This window comes from Penaeus chinensis, chromosome 8, assembly GCF_019202785.1.
Source record: "Penaeus chinensis breed Huanghai No. 1 chromosome 8, ASM1920278v2, whole genome shotgun sequence".
NCBI classification, from domain to species: domain Eukaryota; kingdom Metazoa; phylum Arthropoda; class Malacostraca; order Decapoda; family Penaeidae; genus Penaeus; species Penaeus chinensis.
The window spans coordinates 38,412,163-38,431,057 of record NC_061826.1 but is presented as its reverse complement, the minus strand read 5'-3'; the positions used below and the strand labels follow the sequence as shown (position 1 = coordinate 38,431,057).

The 18,895-nt window shown below is 34.4% G+C and overlaps 3 protein-coding genes across 4 annotated transcripts; 1 reads left to right on the top strand and 2 right to left on the bottom strand.

The window, feature by feature from the left end:
* Positions 1-274: 274 nt before the first annotated feature.
* LOC125028124 lies at positions 275-5,669 on the top strand (the record flags this gene model as incomplete). Of its 2 annotated transcripts, XM_047617467.1 has the most annotated exon segments (8): positions 275-386; positions 584-710; positions 944-1,097; positions 1,335-1,421; positions 1,561-1,664; positions 1,783-1,919; positions 2,464-2,551; positions 4,775-4,933. In XM_047617467.1, coding segments are annotated over 8 exon segments (823 nt in total), but the record flags the coding sequence as incomplete, so codon positions are not given.
* A 1-nt stretch (position 5,670) lies between these two features.
* Positions 5,671-13,805, bottom strand: LOC125028123 (Golgi pH regulator-like). Its single transcript, XM_047617465.1, has 11 exons — positions 13,667-13,805; positions 11,776-11,939; positions 11,286-11,392; positions 10,809-10,933; positions 10,452-10,670; positions 9,867-9,983; positions 9,371-9,514; positions 8,915-9,100; positions 8,535-8,600; positions 7,202-7,276; positions 5,671-6,391 (listed from the first exon to the last, which is right to left on the bottom strand). Exons 1-11 carry the CDS (start codon positions 13,706-13,708, stop codon positions 6,239-6,241), a joined length of 1,398 nt encoding a protein of 465 aa, XP_047473421.1. The 5' UTR covers positions 13,709-13,805; the 3' UTR covers positions 5,671-6,238.
* Positions 13,806-15,638: 1,833 nt separating this feature from the next.
* LOC125028125 (peptidyl-prolyl cis-trans isomerase H-like) lies at positions 15,639-17,629 on the bottom strand. The gene is made up of 4 exons (XM_047617468.1): positions 17,426-17,629; positions 16,568-16,744; positions 16,057-16,149; positions 15,639-15,919 (listed from the first exon to the last, which is right to left on the bottom strand). The coding sequence occupies exons 1-4, from the start codon at positions 17,507-17,509 to the stop codon at positions 15,722-15,724; spliced, it is 552 nt and encodes a 183-aa protein (XP_047473424.1). The 5' UTR covers positions 17,510-17,629; the 3' UTR covers positions 15,639-15,721.
* Between the last annotated feature and the right edge of the window lie 1,266 nt (positions 17,630-18,895).

Sequence of the window (18,895 nt, the reverse complement as noted above, 5' to 3'; positions counted from 1 at the left end):
GACTCTCTGGCTCTTTATGGCATGCTCTGGCTCTCTGGTTCTCTATGGCTTGCTCTGGCCCTCTCTGGCTCTCTCTGGCTCTCTCTGGCTCTCTCTGGCTCTCTCTCTCTCTCTCTCTCTCTCTCTCTCTCTCTCTCTCTCTCTCTCTCTCTCTCTCTCTCTCTCTCTCTCTCTCTCTCTCTCTCTCTCTCTGTCACTGTCTTTTCATACATATCATAATGTCAAGTTTTAGGTTTAGTCATAGAATTTAATTTTTATACTTTAATTTTACAAGCATCAACACCATGGATTTTCGGGCAATAGAGAAGCTGCTCACATGCCCGTACAACCCAGCCCATCAGATTTTGCCACATCGTATGGCACAGCATCTAGTGAAGTGTAAAAAGGTAAGTGAAGCAAGAGGATTTTGATCCATATTTCAGAAAAAGTTGTTAATGATCACTATGGATATTTAGTTGTACAGGGGCTGGTTACTCATTGAAAATCAATTTTGGAGTCATTCTTGTTTTGACTATTTCTACATCATTCCCTCATTTGTTTAGTCAGTCTGTAAACTGCAAGTTTTAATCTTCTCCATCCATAGTCTCACCCTGATGCTGACATGAAGGTATGTGTCTTCAACGCAACACACGTGGTACCAACTCACCTTTACCAAGTACACATCCTTGAGTGTCCAGATAAAGCTGTTGTGGAGAGGGACATCTATAGAAGTAAGTTAGAATTAATTATTGTTTTATATACTGTATATATGTTACTGATATAGAAATAAAGCCAAATATAGAAACAGTTTTGATTACTGTCATCCAGTATACATATCAACTTTTATGTTGAAGTGAATTTCAGTTATATGTTTTCTTTTCTTTTATATGATATAGTCAAGGAAATTATTTTTAGTTGTTAGTTTATCATTTTCACAGATATAATGTTTATAATCTCTTAATAGGGAGAGAAGTTGAAAATAAACTGCAAGCTAAGAGGCAGACCCCAAGACCTGTAATATCAACTCATGCTCTGTGCACTGAAGAAGACTGGGACTCTGAGACTGTTGCTTCATCATACAACCCAGCAGAGCACATAATTCACCGTGAGATAGCCAGGTAAGTGTGCAGTTATATTCCTGAAGAATACTTACATGCTGTGATACTAGTGCATTATTAGTTGTTTGATCCAAGTAAAGGCAGTAGCTAATATGATTATGCAGCAACTGTTACTCCAATATTTTAAAAAGGGTGGGAATATATTATGTATAATTTAGGGGCCTTGTATTTGATTAATTATTTTCTTCCTGATTTCTGTGTTCTTAAATAATGTGAAGAATTCTCTTATGCATCAAGGGCACCACCTCCAGGCTTGGGAAAAGCTGGGAGGAGAAAATGGCGTGAGGTGGAGCTGGAACGTCTCCGAAGACTGAAAGCGGGAGAGTGAGTTCTTTGTGCTTTCTCCAAGATGTTGAAAAAGGCATTTTGTCCTTATGAATTTTTTTATATATAATTTACGTATATAATATAGTTGGTGTTAGTAATGTTTTATGTGTAACAAGGTTTGACATACATGTTTCAGACCTATTGATGATCTGGTATACCCAGGAAAACACGAAGACCAGATGATTGGAAGTCAGATGAAAAGTGCCAGTGTAGACATCCTTAGCCATTCTCAGTCTTTCAGTAAGTTCATTCTTGAGAGTAGATGGTTGATTGAAGTACTACCCCCTTTCAGCATTTTCTGACTGTTCCATTTCTCTTTTATGATATGATTCTCAGCTTGTAACTTGATAAATTACAGGCAGAATTACATCAAGCACTAGTAGCCTGGCAATACATAGTGACCAACCTCTCCGTCGACCCAAGATTGACTTAGAACCACAATCACGGATTGCTGCTAACATATTTCATAATGGTTCCTGCACCACTGTCAATTCTGTGAGTAAGCAGTTCCATCACCTTCCAAGTGTAAGAAGGGTTTTTTGTCAGTTGTCACTCCATAAATGTTTTAATACTGATTAATTTTGGGCTGGCCTTTTTTTGTTGCTTATATGTGTGTTTGGAAGTGCATTGAAGTTAGTGATTATATATTTTTATTTTTTTGTGGTTGCTTACATCTGCTGGTCTTTATTTATTTATTTTTTATTGATTGATTTTTCAGTAAATGCATCTGGTGCTGTTTATTGATAAATCTGTGGTGGGAAGTGAAAAGCTTAGAGTATATTTTATTTAGGGACTGCATTCTTTATCTAAAAAAAAGTTGTTTTTTCTTCAGCAATTCTGGGGTCATGATTGTAAAGAGAGAATTATTAGTCATCATTTGATACATAGAATTTCTTCATGATTCATTGCAGTAATTTGCTCATATTTGGTCTTGATTAATTACTATTCTTTATTTTTACTTTACATATTTCAGTATGTTTGACCTAACCAGAATTATGAATACTTGTGATTACTCTTTTCCATAAATGCATTCTGACAGATGTGTCAGGCTGACTCCCCTAGGGAAAGAAAGGGAAGGGGCCGAGGGATTATTCTTGCAGCTGATATGGCAAAATTCCTCCTGCCTGGTATGCCGTAGTCCTATTAGATTGTAGTACCCAGTACAATTTTAGTAACCAGGATTTTTTTCCTGTCAGTTATTTGTATTTTTAGTTGCTTACTGTATTGTGGGAACATTATAGAGTACTCGTGCATTTAGTGCTAAATTTCATGTCCCATAGGGGTCAAAGTATCCTGTACTATTTGTAAACAAGCATTTTTGTTTGCTGTGTAACCAGTTTTGTTTTATGCAGACATGTAAATTACAAAACAAACTTGTGAAATTCTAGTACTTGCATAGAATTAGTCCCTGTATACTAAATGGAATGAGGATAGTTTCATGCTTTATATATGGTCTGTTATGTGAGGTAGAGTGTGGTTTAAGGGTCCATCATACCACCATGCTCCATTATTGTTTTACTCTTCTTCTGTGTAGTCGGCATGGTTAATATCTCTTCTGTAGAAGCATTATCAATCAACCTTACAGTCATCAGGCTCATGTTCTTGGACAGCTTCCACCAAAGGGTGTGAAAGCGATGATATAGCCCAAACTTCTTATTAAAATATTTACAACTTATTTAATAAACATAACATTTGCCATTCAGTTAAATTTCACAAAACTACTTATATTTTAATTTTATGCACAATTTTTATACCAAGATACAACATTTTTATCATTTGCTGTAGAGGTGGCAACATTTTGTCATATCGAGGAAGTTTCATCAAAGAAGAATACATGCCCACAATACATACATAACTCCACCAATTCCATGTGCATACTGGTCACATTCTGAAAGAACTATTGGTACTGGTTTTGCATGCAAATACTGTGGTATACCAGGACTTCTATATGCTGAAACCTAGTAACTAAATACTATAATATAAGATGCACTCCAAAATCATATCTTCAGTGTAGATATTATATTTATGCCAATAATATTAATTCTCTACTTTAATATAGAAGTTTGGGGTATCATTCTGAAATGTAATTGACAACACAAAGCAAGTAAGGGCAGACACTGGAGTGTCAGTTCAATTTTAAGGTACATTTCATACATAACAGGATAATTAAAATAATAGATAATATAGTAGGAATTATTCTATGAAAATAGAAAGCTGTTACATACTAAACTGTATACTATTAAGATGCATGTGCAATTTATTTAATATTTTCAGTCCAACCTTTGACTCTGTGGGTTGTTCAGCCTCTGAAATGATAGTGTGTGTGCCTAAATTCAATAGATATTCATCAAAATCTTTGACATTGTATTGTATCCTGGGAATGTGTGCATGCTGTTATTCTTTTATTAGTGATAAAATGCTCAGCTGCATTATTGCAATTGGTTGAATAGGAACCTACACCAATCAGGCTGCTTGTGTTCTGCAGTTGTGCACTGGTTGGGCCTCAACTGTATTCATCAAGTAGAAATAGCCATTCAAAAACAAGCTTAAAATATCGCTCTAGCATCAAACCCTGAAAAATTGTGTAAGCCATATAAAAGAGAATAATTAATGGGGTAATTTTATATTTCCTGCACTTCTGATTTTCCTTTCAAGCAGTTGACTTGACAGGCACCCTGACGCGTTGTTTGATATGACACTTCAGGCTCTTACCGTAATTGGGTAAAGCGTTCAGGAAAAATATAAATTACCAGGAACATTGTGTGGGTACACAAGTGAGTGTAGGTGAGAGTGAGTGAATGAGCAAGTGAATGAGTGAGTGAATGAGTGAGCAAGTGAGTGAGTGAGTGAGTGAGTGAGTGAGTGAGTGAATGAATGAATGAGTGAGTGAGTGAGTGAGTGAGTGAGTGAGTGAGTGAGTGAGTGAGTGAGTGAGTGAGTGAGTGAGTGAGTGAGTGAGTGAGTGAGTGAGTGAGTGAGTGAGTGAGTGAGTGAGTGAGTGAGTGAGTGGGGTCAAATGAGAAATTAAAATGAGAATGATAGAGGGGATGAGAGTGAGTAACAAAAGTTTATTTTCAAAGCTGATATTTTTACAATTAATTATTCTAACTAATTTCTGTTACTTAACATTGTAGTTTGTAATTTATGTACTGTAAGAATGAAAACAACTATTAATATCCCCACACATTGTGAGGCTGATCTTCCAAACGTAGATAATTTAATATATTTCTTTTTCTGATATATTTGCAATGTAAGTAGATAAATAGTATTATACGTAGCCTTTGAAAGTTATAAAGATTTGTCTATTTTATCTGTAATCATTTCAGCATTTTTCTCTTTTTACGGTATAGGATCCAAAAACTGAGGAAATGCAAGCAAAGATGGAAGAACTGAGAAAGCAAGAGAACAAAATCAAGTCAAAATTGAAACAGATGAAGAAATTGGAAGGGAGGAAAGCAAGTGGAGGACAATTGACATCGGAAGAGGAGGCCAAAATAGCCAAGAGAAGCGAGTTTGAAGCAAACCTTGCGGAAGTGAAAGGGAAAATGGAAGAACTTGTTGTGTAAATACTGAGATGGATCGTGCGTTGAGAAGACCACAGTTTTCATTAATTCGTAATTGTTATTACATGTCATTTTATATTCATATTTCATTGTGTGACTGAGATTTGAGAAATGTGATAGTAATGAAATTGTACTGTTATTCCTTTTAGTAGTTTAATCTTGTATGTTTTTTTTTCCACATATGGTTTTCCACATAATTACATAATGGAGGTGTATATCAAATGCATTTTATTTTCTCTCTTTTTTTTTTGGACAAAGGCTTTTTTGTTTGTTTGTTTGAAAAAAAAGGATATTTCTTTTATTTGTAACTGAGGTGAAACTTCCCTTAAATACTTTTTAAAGTGATAATAATTTTTTGTTGATGTCTGATGTGGTGCATCTCTTTATTTTCCTTTTATTTTTTTTTCTTAAATAAAGGAATTAGCATTTTAAAATCACTAATTTCTGACCACTGTCTTCTTGTAATAATGCGAGGGCGAACAATGTTGAATATTATCTTTCTACACCAGCATTCCATTGGAAATGAAACCTGATACAAATCACATGGAAACATTTAGTCTGTTAACTTTTTATGTCCTCTACTTCTGTTTTTATTTTTGTAAGTCTGATGTATACATTTGTTTTTTATTTTTGTGATGGATGGGATGCGTATATGTATAATAAAGAGGAAAGTGAAAAGTTAGTTATGAACAAGTTTTATTTTAGTTAGTAGTAGTCTGCACCACATTGCATATATCATATTCAAAATATAAAATTTTCAATGCAATAAAAATAAAATCATATTTTCAACCCATACACCATTGCTACTAAATTTCCTTAATACCTGGTGTTTATACATAAAAAAAGAAAAATTACTTGTATATCTTCATCTTTTTTTAATTAGTCAAGCTATTTTCATTTTACATTTTACCTGGTTTAGTCATCATACCAGTACAAACAACATTTTTAATATATTACATTTTACTCTTCCTATTATCATATCAAGTCATTAGAATCTTTAGAAGAAACTCATTTTACAAACCACATTTTAAGTTTCCCATTATTTGGTTCTTTTTTCATAGCTTGTCTAGAAAGAATTAGATTTTAGTCTTCAGAGCATTAATACTAAATAGGAGAGTTGCTGGCTATATTTAAGTTTTGTCATGTAAAAGTTCCTTCACACATAAACAGCTATATTTCAGCCAGGGGGAAGGGGGCACTTAAGTTCATAACAATAATTTTCAGTTGAGCTGACAAAGTCTGAACTTTTTGTCACCACTTGGGTTCATAAAAGCTTTCTGTCTTGTCTGAAGTATTGACTTGTTTATGGGCCAAGTACAGAATGCCCATTGTGGTAAGTGCTGATACTAGAAATATAACATCAAACCATCGGTGGTAGAAGTGGAACTGGAGATCACCCAAAACCTGAAATATGGAAGGTATTGGAAACCAGAAGCTATATGCTGATGGGGAAAAAGGTAACAAAATGCCTGATACCAGATACAAAGGATGCATCTGTTTTACAATGTATCAACATTGTCTTGAGTTATAACCCGGGTAGTATTCATAGTGGCATGGGACCCACTGCCGGGGGGGATTGTGTCGTCACCATAGCGTGCTTGTGACATGCCCCCGGAAAATGGGACCCAAGTCATGTATGCACATACCACCCAGAATACAGTCCAGGCATGCCATATCTTGTATATACATGCCATCCAGCAGCAATGGGTTAATCTTGAGATGACTACAGAATGCTATCCTGACAACTCTGATAAGTCATTTTTTTACATTTATATATTTAATCCTCATAATATGACTGTATAAGGAGTTCAGATGTGTTTCAAGGCAGGGTATCTAAATTTCCCCTTATTGTCAGAGCTATCTTCAAAGTTGTACTTTTCTTTCTAAAGAATGAGCCATAGAAGACAACAAATACTAAAGCAAGAGAAGTTTCATTAAGAGTAGCTCAATATTCTTTTAATCATTTTTTAGTCCTCTTATTTTTTAGTTAATATCATTAGTAAGTAATTATTATTTTTTATATTACTTGATTTACAGAAAAAAAAAAATTGACAGCTATCTGAAGAAAATCCAAACATAATAAAAATGAAAATATAAAGGGATTAGTTACATAAGGAAAAGCATTAATATCTAAAGAGAGATTCTTATCACAAGCTATCCTATATAATCAGGATAATGATTTCATCCACAGTACTGAAACTAGGAAATACTAACCTGTGTAATTATTGTCCTGTACTCTAGGGGCATGTTCATTCGCATGAGCATCACCATAGAAACGAAGTACATGCCCTGGGGAAGAGAACCAATATTAATAAAACAACTCTTGTACATCAGTCATGAACAGGAAATGTATTGAATAATTAACCCATTGCCACAGGGGAAAATTAATTTTAAAAAATGGGGAAAATGCTGTGCTCATTTTTTATATTTTTTGTGAAATGTCTGTACACATAGATGGCTCTGCCTTACCTGATTTCACCTTTCCTTGAATTGACAGGAAATTTGTATTTTTTACTAGTTCTATGAATATCAATGGTGTTATTTTTATTGTAATCATTATAATTACTATAATGTTATAAACATTAGTAATAGCAAAATAAGATCACGTAAACTATTTTCGTAAATTCTTGGCTCATTGGTGATTTAGTACAAGTGTAGCCAGCTATGTGTAAAAGCAATTAAACAAGTAAACTCACAGTGGGCATGGCATGTGCATACATGCCATGCCCGTCGGGAATGGGTTAATAACATTCTTTTCTGGTAGTTCAGGAATTCATTTTGAAGCATCAGTTCTTTCTATTGTTCCAAATATATAAATTAGCATTATTCTACTCCAATGAAAATGGTTAAAGTGATGCAATTCTGGCTTATTTACTTAGTAATAGTAATAATAATAGTAGTAGTAGTAGTATTACCGTTAGTGTTAAATTACATGTTATATTTTTACTGAGTTACACAGCTGGGCAAAATTGACATTTTAAAACTAAAAACTTTTCACCGAAATGAGTCAAGATGAGACTAGACAGTAAGAAGTAAAAATTATTCAGACTTAGGCTGTAAGAGACAATTACATATATTTATTTTAAAATTCAGAGACCAATATCTTTAATTTACAGAGAGAGAGAGAGAGAGAGAGAGAGAGAGAGAGAGAGAGAGAGAGAGAGAGAGAGAGAGAGAGAGAGAGAGAGAGAGAGAGAGAGAGAGAGAGAGAGAGAGAGAGCGAGAGAGAGAGAGCGAGCGAGCGAGCGAGCGAGAGAGAGAGAGAGAGAGAGAGAGAGAGAGAGAGAGAGAGAGAGAGAGAGAGAGAGAGAGAGAGAGAGAGAGAGAGAGCGAGCGAGAGAGAGCGAGCGAGAGAGAGCGAGAGAGAGAGAGAGAGAGAGAGAGAGAGAGAGAGAGAGAGAGAGAGAGAGAGAGAGAGAGAGAGAGAGAGAGAGAGAGAGAGAGAGAGAGAGAGAGCGAGAGAGAGAGAGAGAGAGAGGGGGGGGGGGGATGTCAGCGTCACTTTAGAAATAAATACTTTAGGCTAAAACTGATTCACTAAACTCACCATAAGCTGAGCCAACACTAGCACAATAATGTTTGATGATTTACTGCTAGAAACTGCATAGAAAAACTGAAAGGAAAAATCCTTCATTAGTACACCAAATCTATGTGAAAAATGCGTAACATATCAATTTGCTGTTGAAGTTGAAATATGAATGCATGCTCTTATAAACTTGTATATGAAATAGAGATACTGATTACGTCTATTAGAATTTGTTTTTATAAAAAACACTGATAACAAAATAATGGCATGACTAAAATTCCCGTAGAGTTCAAAATTTCTGTCTAATATTACTAATGTACCTATTATCCTTGATCATGACCCTGAACATTGATATAAGCATATACAAACTAAAATACAAAAATCAGGAGCTTCATATTTACCCTGGTAAGAGTTAGAATAAATCCTCGAATGGAAGTAACGATGATGCACCCAACAAGGAAAAAGGAGATGTGCTGAGACCAAAACTGCACATCGATATCAAACCCTAACCAGTGCACGGCAATCTCCATGCCTTTGGTCACGGGATCTTTTCTCCCAACGCGATCAAACACTATATTTACTAGAGACTGCAATGAAGAATGAATGTATATCAGCAACACGTATAAAGAATGTGCAATTAGTCTGAACTATATTTGCACAGCAGATTTTGGTGGAGTTTTTACTTTTAGCACTTAAATTTCAAGTTAATTTTCTCCACTGACTCGCATCTACTTTCATTTTTATGATATCCTTCCTATGGGCTGTAATCTTTAATGAATTTAGATTTTAAATATATGCAGCAAGATAATACAAGAATCATAAACGTAAGCAAAAACTTATACCAGATATTAACTTACAATAAAAATTTTCCACGAGCAATACAACGAGAAAAAATAACCCATAAAGTTGAAAAAGCGTCCCTGGAATGTGCTGGCCCACTCTAATCTCTCCCGTTGGCCCTGCAGTTCAACGGTCTCTAGGAAAAGTTGTCGAGACAGTTCCTGCAGGAAGGTTAGGTAGGATTACTTGCTTTAAATATCAGCACAGAATGTTATTGGCATTTTAGGTCTATATCTCTGCAATGCTAGAAAATCAACCCTAGTAACACTAAAAAGATGAAGACAATCAATCATTCTTTTATTATAGATAAAATATATAAGTTATTAACCCTTTACCATTTTTAGTATTTATTCTTGGTCAACTCCTGTTACTGACTTGTAAAACTGATATAACCTATGCCAAAATATTTAATATATATTTATATTTCAACTGAACTGTGATGAGGAAGTAGGCTCTAACCATGCATATGACCCCCCCACCCCCCCTCTCCATACATAAATTCCTGCAACTGACCTCCAAGGCTGCAACCTCCTGTTTCAATGCTGCAATGCTCTCCCCTTCTGGACTACTGGTGGTGACACTGCGTAACAAGCCCCAAATCCTTGACCGTGCCCCACTATCAACTTCCACCTGCAAGTATATATATATATGCCATGCAGACCTTTACTTCAAATAAGAAATGAAACATTAGAAGTAACACATTCAGCAAAACACTGAATCTAAATTAGATTGAGCATTCATTAACCTCTTGGATCAAGGTGATGTCATTATCATCATCATCATCATCATCATCATCATCATCATCATCATCATAAAAAAGGGTGATGTCATAAAAAATTTGGCTGAAGGCCAGGATGATGGCAATGCCTTGCCACAATTGCACAAAACTTCTGGAAGGTGACTGGCAGCACCTTAATCCAATATGTTGATAGAGGTACAATAAAATAAGTATATGGGATATAGAATACACTAGGATGTATTTGCTTCTGCTCCTTTTTCTTTACGTCCTTGGCCATGAGCTTAGCACAAAAACAGAACCTTGCTTACTAAAATCTACTTTTAAAAATTCTTCCTATTTCTAAATAAATTTCTACATACCTTTGATGTCTGTCTTTCTCTTTCTGCTAGTGCTATTCTCTTTTTCTTGCTAACAATAACATCAATAGTCTGCAATAAGCGCCGTTCCTGTGCCTGTATATCATACTTGGTAACAGGGCGCATGAAGATATTCATAGAAGTATAAGGATAGTTGACAGCACCAAATCCTGATAAGGCAGCCATTACTGTCACTCCAATAACACCAATCCTACTGATACTCTGGAACGAATAAAATAATTATCATTTACAAGGAACACCTATAACTAAATTCAAACACTACCAATTACATGGAGCATTAAATTATTCTTTAAGGCAATTAAGAAACATCTAATGAAATAATACTTAACATCTACTTACCTGTTCTATGGAGAGAATACCATGTTGTGTGCTAAGGATGGGGAATGGGTCACCAATCTTCCAAAAGCAGACCATAAACACTCCCCATGTAAACACTGATAGTACACCAACCCATTCTCGACGAACTGGAAACAGAATGGGAATAAATATGTTGATATATCCTCCATGTATTTATGTGTGTATATATATATATAATATATATAATATATATATATATATATATATATATATATATATACATACACACTAATTATAAATTATACATCATATATTATATATCATATATCATATATCTTTTATTATATATCATATACTATATATCATATATCATACATTCTATGTTATCTATCTATCTATAATATACATTATATATCATATATATAGATAGATAGATAGATATAGATAAATACAGATATCTATATCTATATCTATGTCTATAAGTCAATGAAAACTTGAAAAGAAGTTAGCATAACTTACCCATCCTGATATTTGAAACAGCAAAGTGACATAGGTAGAATGGTATGACAAGAATGAGCATGATGAGCATGGAGTACAAGACCACTTGCCAGTAAAGGTATCTAGATCTGCAAGACAAATAACCATTATCATTCATAAAGTAATATGTACAAGAAGTAATTAAGGGTTTAATTCCCAGTGAAATCTGTAACTGTTATATTTTTTTTAAAAACTTTTAAATTTAAATTCAAGAACTCTCAATTATTTAAAAATTACTTCTTATAATTTTATGTGTATAAGCATGGGTAGAAACATGAGTGGATGCATACACACAACCACTTCACTGGAGAATACAGTTATTGAATAAATTAGACATTTTACTCAATAGCAGTCACAAAAATATAGTAAAGAACCTTTATAAGGTTAAAACAGAAACATTCTGGGTTATATTAGAATTTCAGAAAAAACAAATATATACACATTTATAAACAAAAGGTAAATTCTAACTCACCCTGACTCAAGAACAGCTGCAATTTCAAAAATAATAAGTTCGAACATGGTGCATGACAGCATAAAAATCATTGGGAAGAAAAGCTGGACCATCGTATTATGGACTTCATAGTCACGGAATATCTTTTTCACAAACCATACCCATCCTCCAATAAAGAAGACCAGCTATAAGAAAAAGAAAAAAATGAAATTAGTGAAACAAAAATACAAATATGAACTAAGTTTACATTTACAACTTTGGCACAAAGGAAAGAGACAGCCCTAACATTCAAAATAATCATTTTTTGAAGTCTTATAATAAACTCATATAGTTCTCTCGAATGCCTAGTCAAACACGTTCCTTTGTCTCACGATTACAATTAAACTGATACCTGTACCTGATTTCATTATTCTTTCTTGATACAGAAAAATTTATCTTTCACAAAAGAGAAATAGACTAATGCCATCCCATCCTACTTACTCTACTGAAAATATAAGTGAAAAGCAAAGGTTATTTAGACTGTACATGCTCACACAGAAACTGACACAGTTATCTGTGGATATCTTAGATAATTTACAAAAAAAAATTATGAGATTATCCATTACAGAGAATACTTTTTCCATTTGCTGCAGAAGGCTTTGACTGATTACAAAGCAAATCTTGGGGAAAAAATTGAAAAATATAAAAGGAGAGAAAACTATTAAAGAAATTTTACTAAGATTATATGGAACACTGTGCATTACGAATCCAGTGATTACAGTGGTTTGATGGATTTTGATAATTAAATGAGAATTACACACCTTTTAAACTAAAGGACACAACTTGGAATATCAATTTTTTTGTAAATGTCAGAAGATCTGTGCACACCTGATCATAATGATACTGGTACCAATGGGTTCCCCTCACTCTTTACTACTCATGCATGTAAGAATATTGCCGTAGAAACTCTGTAAACTTGGTACTGATAGAAAGGGAGGGTAGGGGAGGGACTACTACCTCACCAACCCTTATCCTGGAATAGAGAGAATCCTCCATGTATTTATGGCAGGATGCAATATAGGACCAACAGCAGGGAGTCCTCTATAGATTGACCTGTTTTATGGTCGCAGTTCATCTGAATGTTGGTCATAGGTTCCATTCTGTCATGAAAAAGTATTCTTTGTGTTTCAAGGTAGTGCTGGGGGAAGTAGGCCCCCTCTAGGGAACCCACAAAGGGGTACAGTCCCCTGCATTAAATATCATAGTAACAATTATCTCCCATATGTGCTACAGAACTTATATATCTTCATATTTTACCCTGAAATTTTCCTGGTAACCCTCATGTCTTCACACTTACTATCAAGCCCAAGCTTATGGGGTATGGTGGGGGGTGGAGGTTTCTGCAACGTAATTCCTACATCTATGAAGAGTAAATGGTAAGAAGAATTAATTGGTACCAGTATTGTCATGTTGGGTGGATGTAGGTGTTCTGAACAATCCTCTGCTGCAGTTCAAAGGTGGATTCTGAGTCTGTCTTGTCATATACATTTATGGGCTGTGCAACAAAATGATCAATGGCAATAATGAGGGCAGAGTTGTCCATTTCAACTTCTGTTTCCCTCTGACTGGGATATATCTCTGTTATTCTCCGTGCTTCTTATATCACCAGGACCAACTGTTGGGTCTGGCTGTTGTTCAGGAATGGTGTGTGATACGTAACCTCAGCTATTCTAGGAAGCCGATCATAATGTTAATACATAGCAGACCAGTTTTAGTTGATATCTACAAGTCACTTAAAGCACAACAACATTCGTTGTTAGTATAAATACATATAATCTGCAACTGAAAGAACCGGGCAAATATCCCGAGATAAAATATGTAATATAAACAACTGATCTCTACCTCCTTACTCATCGTTTATATCCTAACTTACCATGGATCCTATCATTATCGAGCTGTCAACGAGGATCCCCATTTTGAAAGACTCTTTAACATATACAAAAAACACAAACAAACTACATATTTTCTCTCTTCATTGACACTCTGCTTGACGTTGACAGCGGTGTATGGGTTATTGGCCGAGGGATAAGCTGTATAAATGTTTACGTGCCATATTTGGTAAGAAATGAGTGAATTCACAAATAAGTAGGTTATATTTACAATATATTTTATGAAAAATGTTAAACATGGTTGCAGGTACTGAAACATGTTTGTAATTTCATATTTTCACCTGCCAGGGTCCTTCAAAACTTATGAGTTGAAAGTTAATTATTTCCTCTTACATATTTCTTCTTCAAAGTTTTTTTTTCTACATATTCCATGGAGTTGTGTGTTCTTTCCATTCCCTTTATATTAACAATCTAGTTTGATAAAATAATGAAAATTTCATTAGACGTCATTTTTTCCTCACGAGAAAACTATGAAATCTCTATCCAATTTGACTTCCTCCTTATATACGGAAGATAATACTTCACCTACTTCCTTTCCATTTTCTTATTTTGCACTTCCTCTGAATCGTCTTCCTGGATTATCAACCTATCATTAAATATGTTTAGCCTTCGTGCCCAAGAAAATTTAAACACAGGGTGACGGCAATGGAAAAAAAAAAAAAAAAAAAAAATCTGGCATCATTTATTTATTTTTATTTCTATATATATATATATATTTTTTTTTTCTTGAGCGAGAATCTGCAAATAACACCAGGGTAATTGCAGTCGAGGGGGGGGGGGGGTATCGTTCACTTGGATACTTTCCACGAAATATCTCATTATCTACTGGAAGTGTGTGTGTGTGTGTGTGTGTGTGTGTGTGTGTGTGTGTGTGTGTGTGTGTGTGTGTGTGTGTGTGTGTGTGTGTGTGTGTGTGTGTGTGTGTGTGTGTGTGTGTGTGAAAAAGAGAGAGAGAAAGAAAGAGAGAGAGAGAGAGAGAGAGAGAGAGAGAGAGAGAGAGAGAGAGAGAGAGAGAGAGAGAGAGAGAGAGAGAGAGAGAGAGAGAGAGAGAGAGAGAGAGAGAGAGAGAGAGAGAGAGAGAGAGAGAGAGAGAGAGAGAGAGAGAGAGAGAGAGAGAGAGAGAGAGAGAGAGAGAAAAGGTTCAGGTTTGCATTGTTACCTGATATCTACATATCGTGTAACGCGGTGTGCCACCTGCATCACATAGGAGCGTTTGTTTTGAAGTCACCTTAGCTGATAAGAGCACTATTGTAAGGGTGAATTTTAATCTTCTCTCGTCCTCTATCACGTGAATGAAATTCTATTTTAAAAACAATCTAAATAAAGGAAATAACGGGCATATCACGGTTTTGTGAAGAAAAGGAAATATAACATCAAGAGGTAAACAGCGATTATTAATATGCAGATTATTTGTTTCATGCTTATCTATTACTGTAATTCATTAAATGAATATACATACTGTCTCAGCAGTTGTGGTGCAGACTGATATTCAAATGCATTTTGTATCCTAAAATTATCCTAATTGTTGCTGAAAAAACAGTATTTTTTTTACAATAAACCATTGTTTGTGCAAACAGAGGTACTAGTGAGTTATTAAACTTTTGTTAGTTAAGTTGATTATGTAAAGGATTTGTTAGGATTTGTCAGACGATTAGTGAATTTGTATTAAAAAATCAGTAAAATATCATGAACCTTAATTACTGATAGAAAAGTCATGATGTTACTCAGAAGCTTTTTAAATGATCTAAAGCACTATGTTAATATAATTATTAGGTTTTACTTGGTAAAGAAAGTATTTTAGTGCTCATTACAATTTTGCTCATTAAAAGAATAACCTCAATCTAAGAATTGCCAGCAGTATACAAACAAGTTTTTCTTCTTAAATTATATATTTTACCTCACCACCCCTTTTTCTTTATTTTTTAAAGGGCTTGAGAGAGAAAAAAAAACTATATATTTGTAAAAAAGGAAAACATTTATTCATTTTGAAATTCACAAAACCCTCAGACAATCACAAACATATGTTCCACAAAACATAATCACATTTGGCCACACTGAGAAATTGTGACTGGAATTTTTGGCTTGTTATTAGGTCCAGTGGGAACATTTTCGATCTTTCGCATCACAAGGAGACCGTCTATGACTCTTCCAAACACAACGTGCTTGCCGTCCAAGAAATCACACTTGGCACACGTGATGAAGAACTGGCAACCATTTGTATCTTTTCCACTATTAGCCTGGAGGAAGAAGAAAATATATTTATACATAGTGAAAGAGATAAGAAATGTCAATATAAAGCAATAAAAACAGATGCATATCAGATACAGATACTGAACATTTCAATATTTAAAAAAAAAACTTTTTCTAGTATTACCAGTGATAATAAGCCTGGGCCATCATGTTTAAGGATGAAATTCTCATCTGGAAAGCTTGGACCGTATATGCTCTGGGTACCAGTTCCATCACCCTAGAAAAGAAACAGAAATATTATTTACCATTTGTTCATCTGGTGCATCAAATGTCAGGCTACTTGCTTTATAATAAATGAAAATTATATCTGAACTTTACAAGTACTTTTTTTATCTACTCATTTAAAAAAAAGAACTGAAAAATTCCTAAAATTCTTATACATGTTAAGTAAAAATCTTATTTAAAAAAAGAAAAAAAAAAGAAAGAAAGAAAAAAAAATAATACTTCTACTTCTAGTGACTAAGTGTACCAACTGATCAGATAATACTACCAAAATATTTTAGGAAACTAAAATCAATAACTTTGATAAAGGATACCTAAATATTACCCTCAAAATTATTTAAAAATATACACATCTATCTTCATAAATAATGATAAAAGTACTTCATATGTCTCAGATCTTCATCAATACACACCCTGACAAAGTCACCGCCTTGAATCATGAAATCTTTAATGACACGATGGAAGCTGGCACCCTTGTACCCTATTGGGACTCCATCCTTGCGGTATTCCCCTGTGCAAAACTGCCTAAAATTCTCACTGGTTTTGGGGCACACATCTGCGTACAACTCCATTATCATTCGTCCAATTTCCTGTAAATAAGAACATAATGGGGTTTTATTCTTTCACTTTAAAGAGTTTAAGATTCTAAGTATGTATCAAACAAAGGAGCATATTATCCAAGCAAACAAAATAGACACAGAAATGGAAATAACCATTATATCACAAATACAACTGGATCTCAATATCTTTAGTAAAACTATAATTGTGAACATACACACACACTTCGACTTCTCGCAAGCATCATTTCACTGTAACTAAATAAGAAGTAGATGTAAAAAAATTTACTTGAACTAATGTTGCTCCTTATGCAATGAACTTGAAGACTGATCAACATTAACATAACTAATTTCATGACAGAAATATGTAACAAAAGGTAAAAACCTTTAGTTTACTTTTACATTGTTTTGTTTTGAATAAAATCTCATATAATGACTATACACGGTCATCTTTTATCAGTATTACACATATTTAAAGTAACAGAACCAACAATTTAATGTAGGTATGGACTACAAAACTATAGGTTTCAATCAAACATGTTAGAAATTTACTTAAGTCTTACATATAATCCAGTGGCACTCATTCAGTGTCATTTATACCTTTAATTAAATACATACATATTAATGAAAGGAATTATTCACAACAAATGTATATTCAATGTATATTCATTCATGGGCGCAATCATGCAAATGCCGGTACCACCCTGTACTCACAGTCTGACCCACTGTGATGTCAAAAAACACCACGGGATTATTTGGATGTTTCAGTTGTTGCTGAATCTGGTTCCAAGTAGGCATGTTGTCAGCTAAATGTCAGCAGAAGGAAGATAAAACGTTTTCGACAATTGTACTGACGGCGGGGAGGGATGATGCAAGCTACAGTTCCCTTATTTTGCTCCGAGTTCGGGAGACTTCACCGTTTGTGGAGTTTTTGCGTTTATATTTATTTATTTATTTAGATGGTATTAAACTGTTGTTAGTGCGATGAGTATTTCTATAAATTCATATATGAGCTTTTATATATATGAAAGCATCTCTCTCTCTCTCTCTCTCTCTCTCTCTCTCTCTCTCTCTCTCTCTCTCTCTCTCTCTCAATATATATATATATATATATATATATATGTATGTATGTATGTATGTATGTATGTATGTATGTATGTATGTATATATACACATATACACTCATACATACATACATACACACTACACACACACACACACACACACACACACACACACACACACACACACACATATATATATATATATATATATATATATATATATATACGAGTGTGAGTGTGTGTGTGTGTGTGTGTGTGTGTGTGTGTGTGTGTGTGTGTGTGTGTGTGTGTGTGTGTGTGTGTGTGAGCACACTCATACGCGCGAGAACCACACTCACACATATTCACATATATGTATAAATATATATGGATACATATGTATTTATACACACACACACACACACACACACACACACACACACACACACACACACACACACACACACACACACACACACACGCACTCACACCCACACACACACGCACATACACTCACACACACACACATATATATATGTATATATATATATATAATAAAGAGAGAGAAAGAGAGGGGAGGGGGAGTGAGAGATGGGAGGAGGCAAATGTCATCATTTCCTCCTTACTTCCGCCAAGATGTAAATGAAATGGAGATTCGTGCTACGACTGACCTTCATCTTGACGCTAGTGACTTGCATATATATACCTACAACCTTACCACGTGTCCTTTTCTCCTGTCTGTACACTCTCAGATAAAAAATAATAACATTAATATGTATCTTATATTAATTTGAATTTGAATCTCAGTAATTTCAGTTATTTGGTATTTTTTGTTAGATATTAAAAATTAATTGATAAATGACAATATATATTGTCACTGTCTGACAAAACACACACACACACACACACACACACACACACACACACACACACACACACACACACACACACACACATACACATATATATATATGCACATATAATTTTAGGACGAGACCTAATAACAATTTTACTTGAGAAATTTCCCTTCGTTATATGGGATGTTGTGAAACTCATTGAATTTGGAAGACTATGTGAGGAACAGAAAATACTAAATGACGAACACGTGCTCTATTGTAAAGGTAAACCTCACTGTAGGAGT

Excerpts from the sequence above, each read along its gene's own strand:
- LOC125028123 (XM_047617465.1), bottom strand. The coding sequence starts at position 13,708 with ATGGGGATCCTCGTTGACAGCTCGATAATGATAGGATCCATG. Across the intron at positions 9,515-9,866 it reads AGGAGGTTGCAGCCTTGGAG|GAACTGTCTCGACAACTTTT; the intron begins GTCAGTTGCAGG and ends ACCTTCCTGCAG. Across the intron at positions 7,277-8,534 it reads TAGTGTTGGCTCAGCTTATG|GGCATGTACTTCGTTTCTAT; the intron begins GTGAGTTTAGTG and ends TCTCTTCCCCAG.
- LOC125028125 (XM_047617468.1), bottom strand. The coding sequence starts at position 17,509 with ATGCCTACTTGGAACCAGATTCAGCAACAACTGAAACATCCAAATAAT. Across the intron at positions 16,745-17,425 it reads ACATCACAGTGGGTCAGACT|GAAATTGGACGAATGATAAT; the intron begins GTGAGTACAGGG and ends TCTTATTTACAG. Across the intron at positions 16,150-16,567 it reads AAGGCGGTGACTTTGTCAGG|GGTGATGGAACTGGTACCCA; the intron begins GTGTGTATTGAT and ends TTTCTTTTCTAG.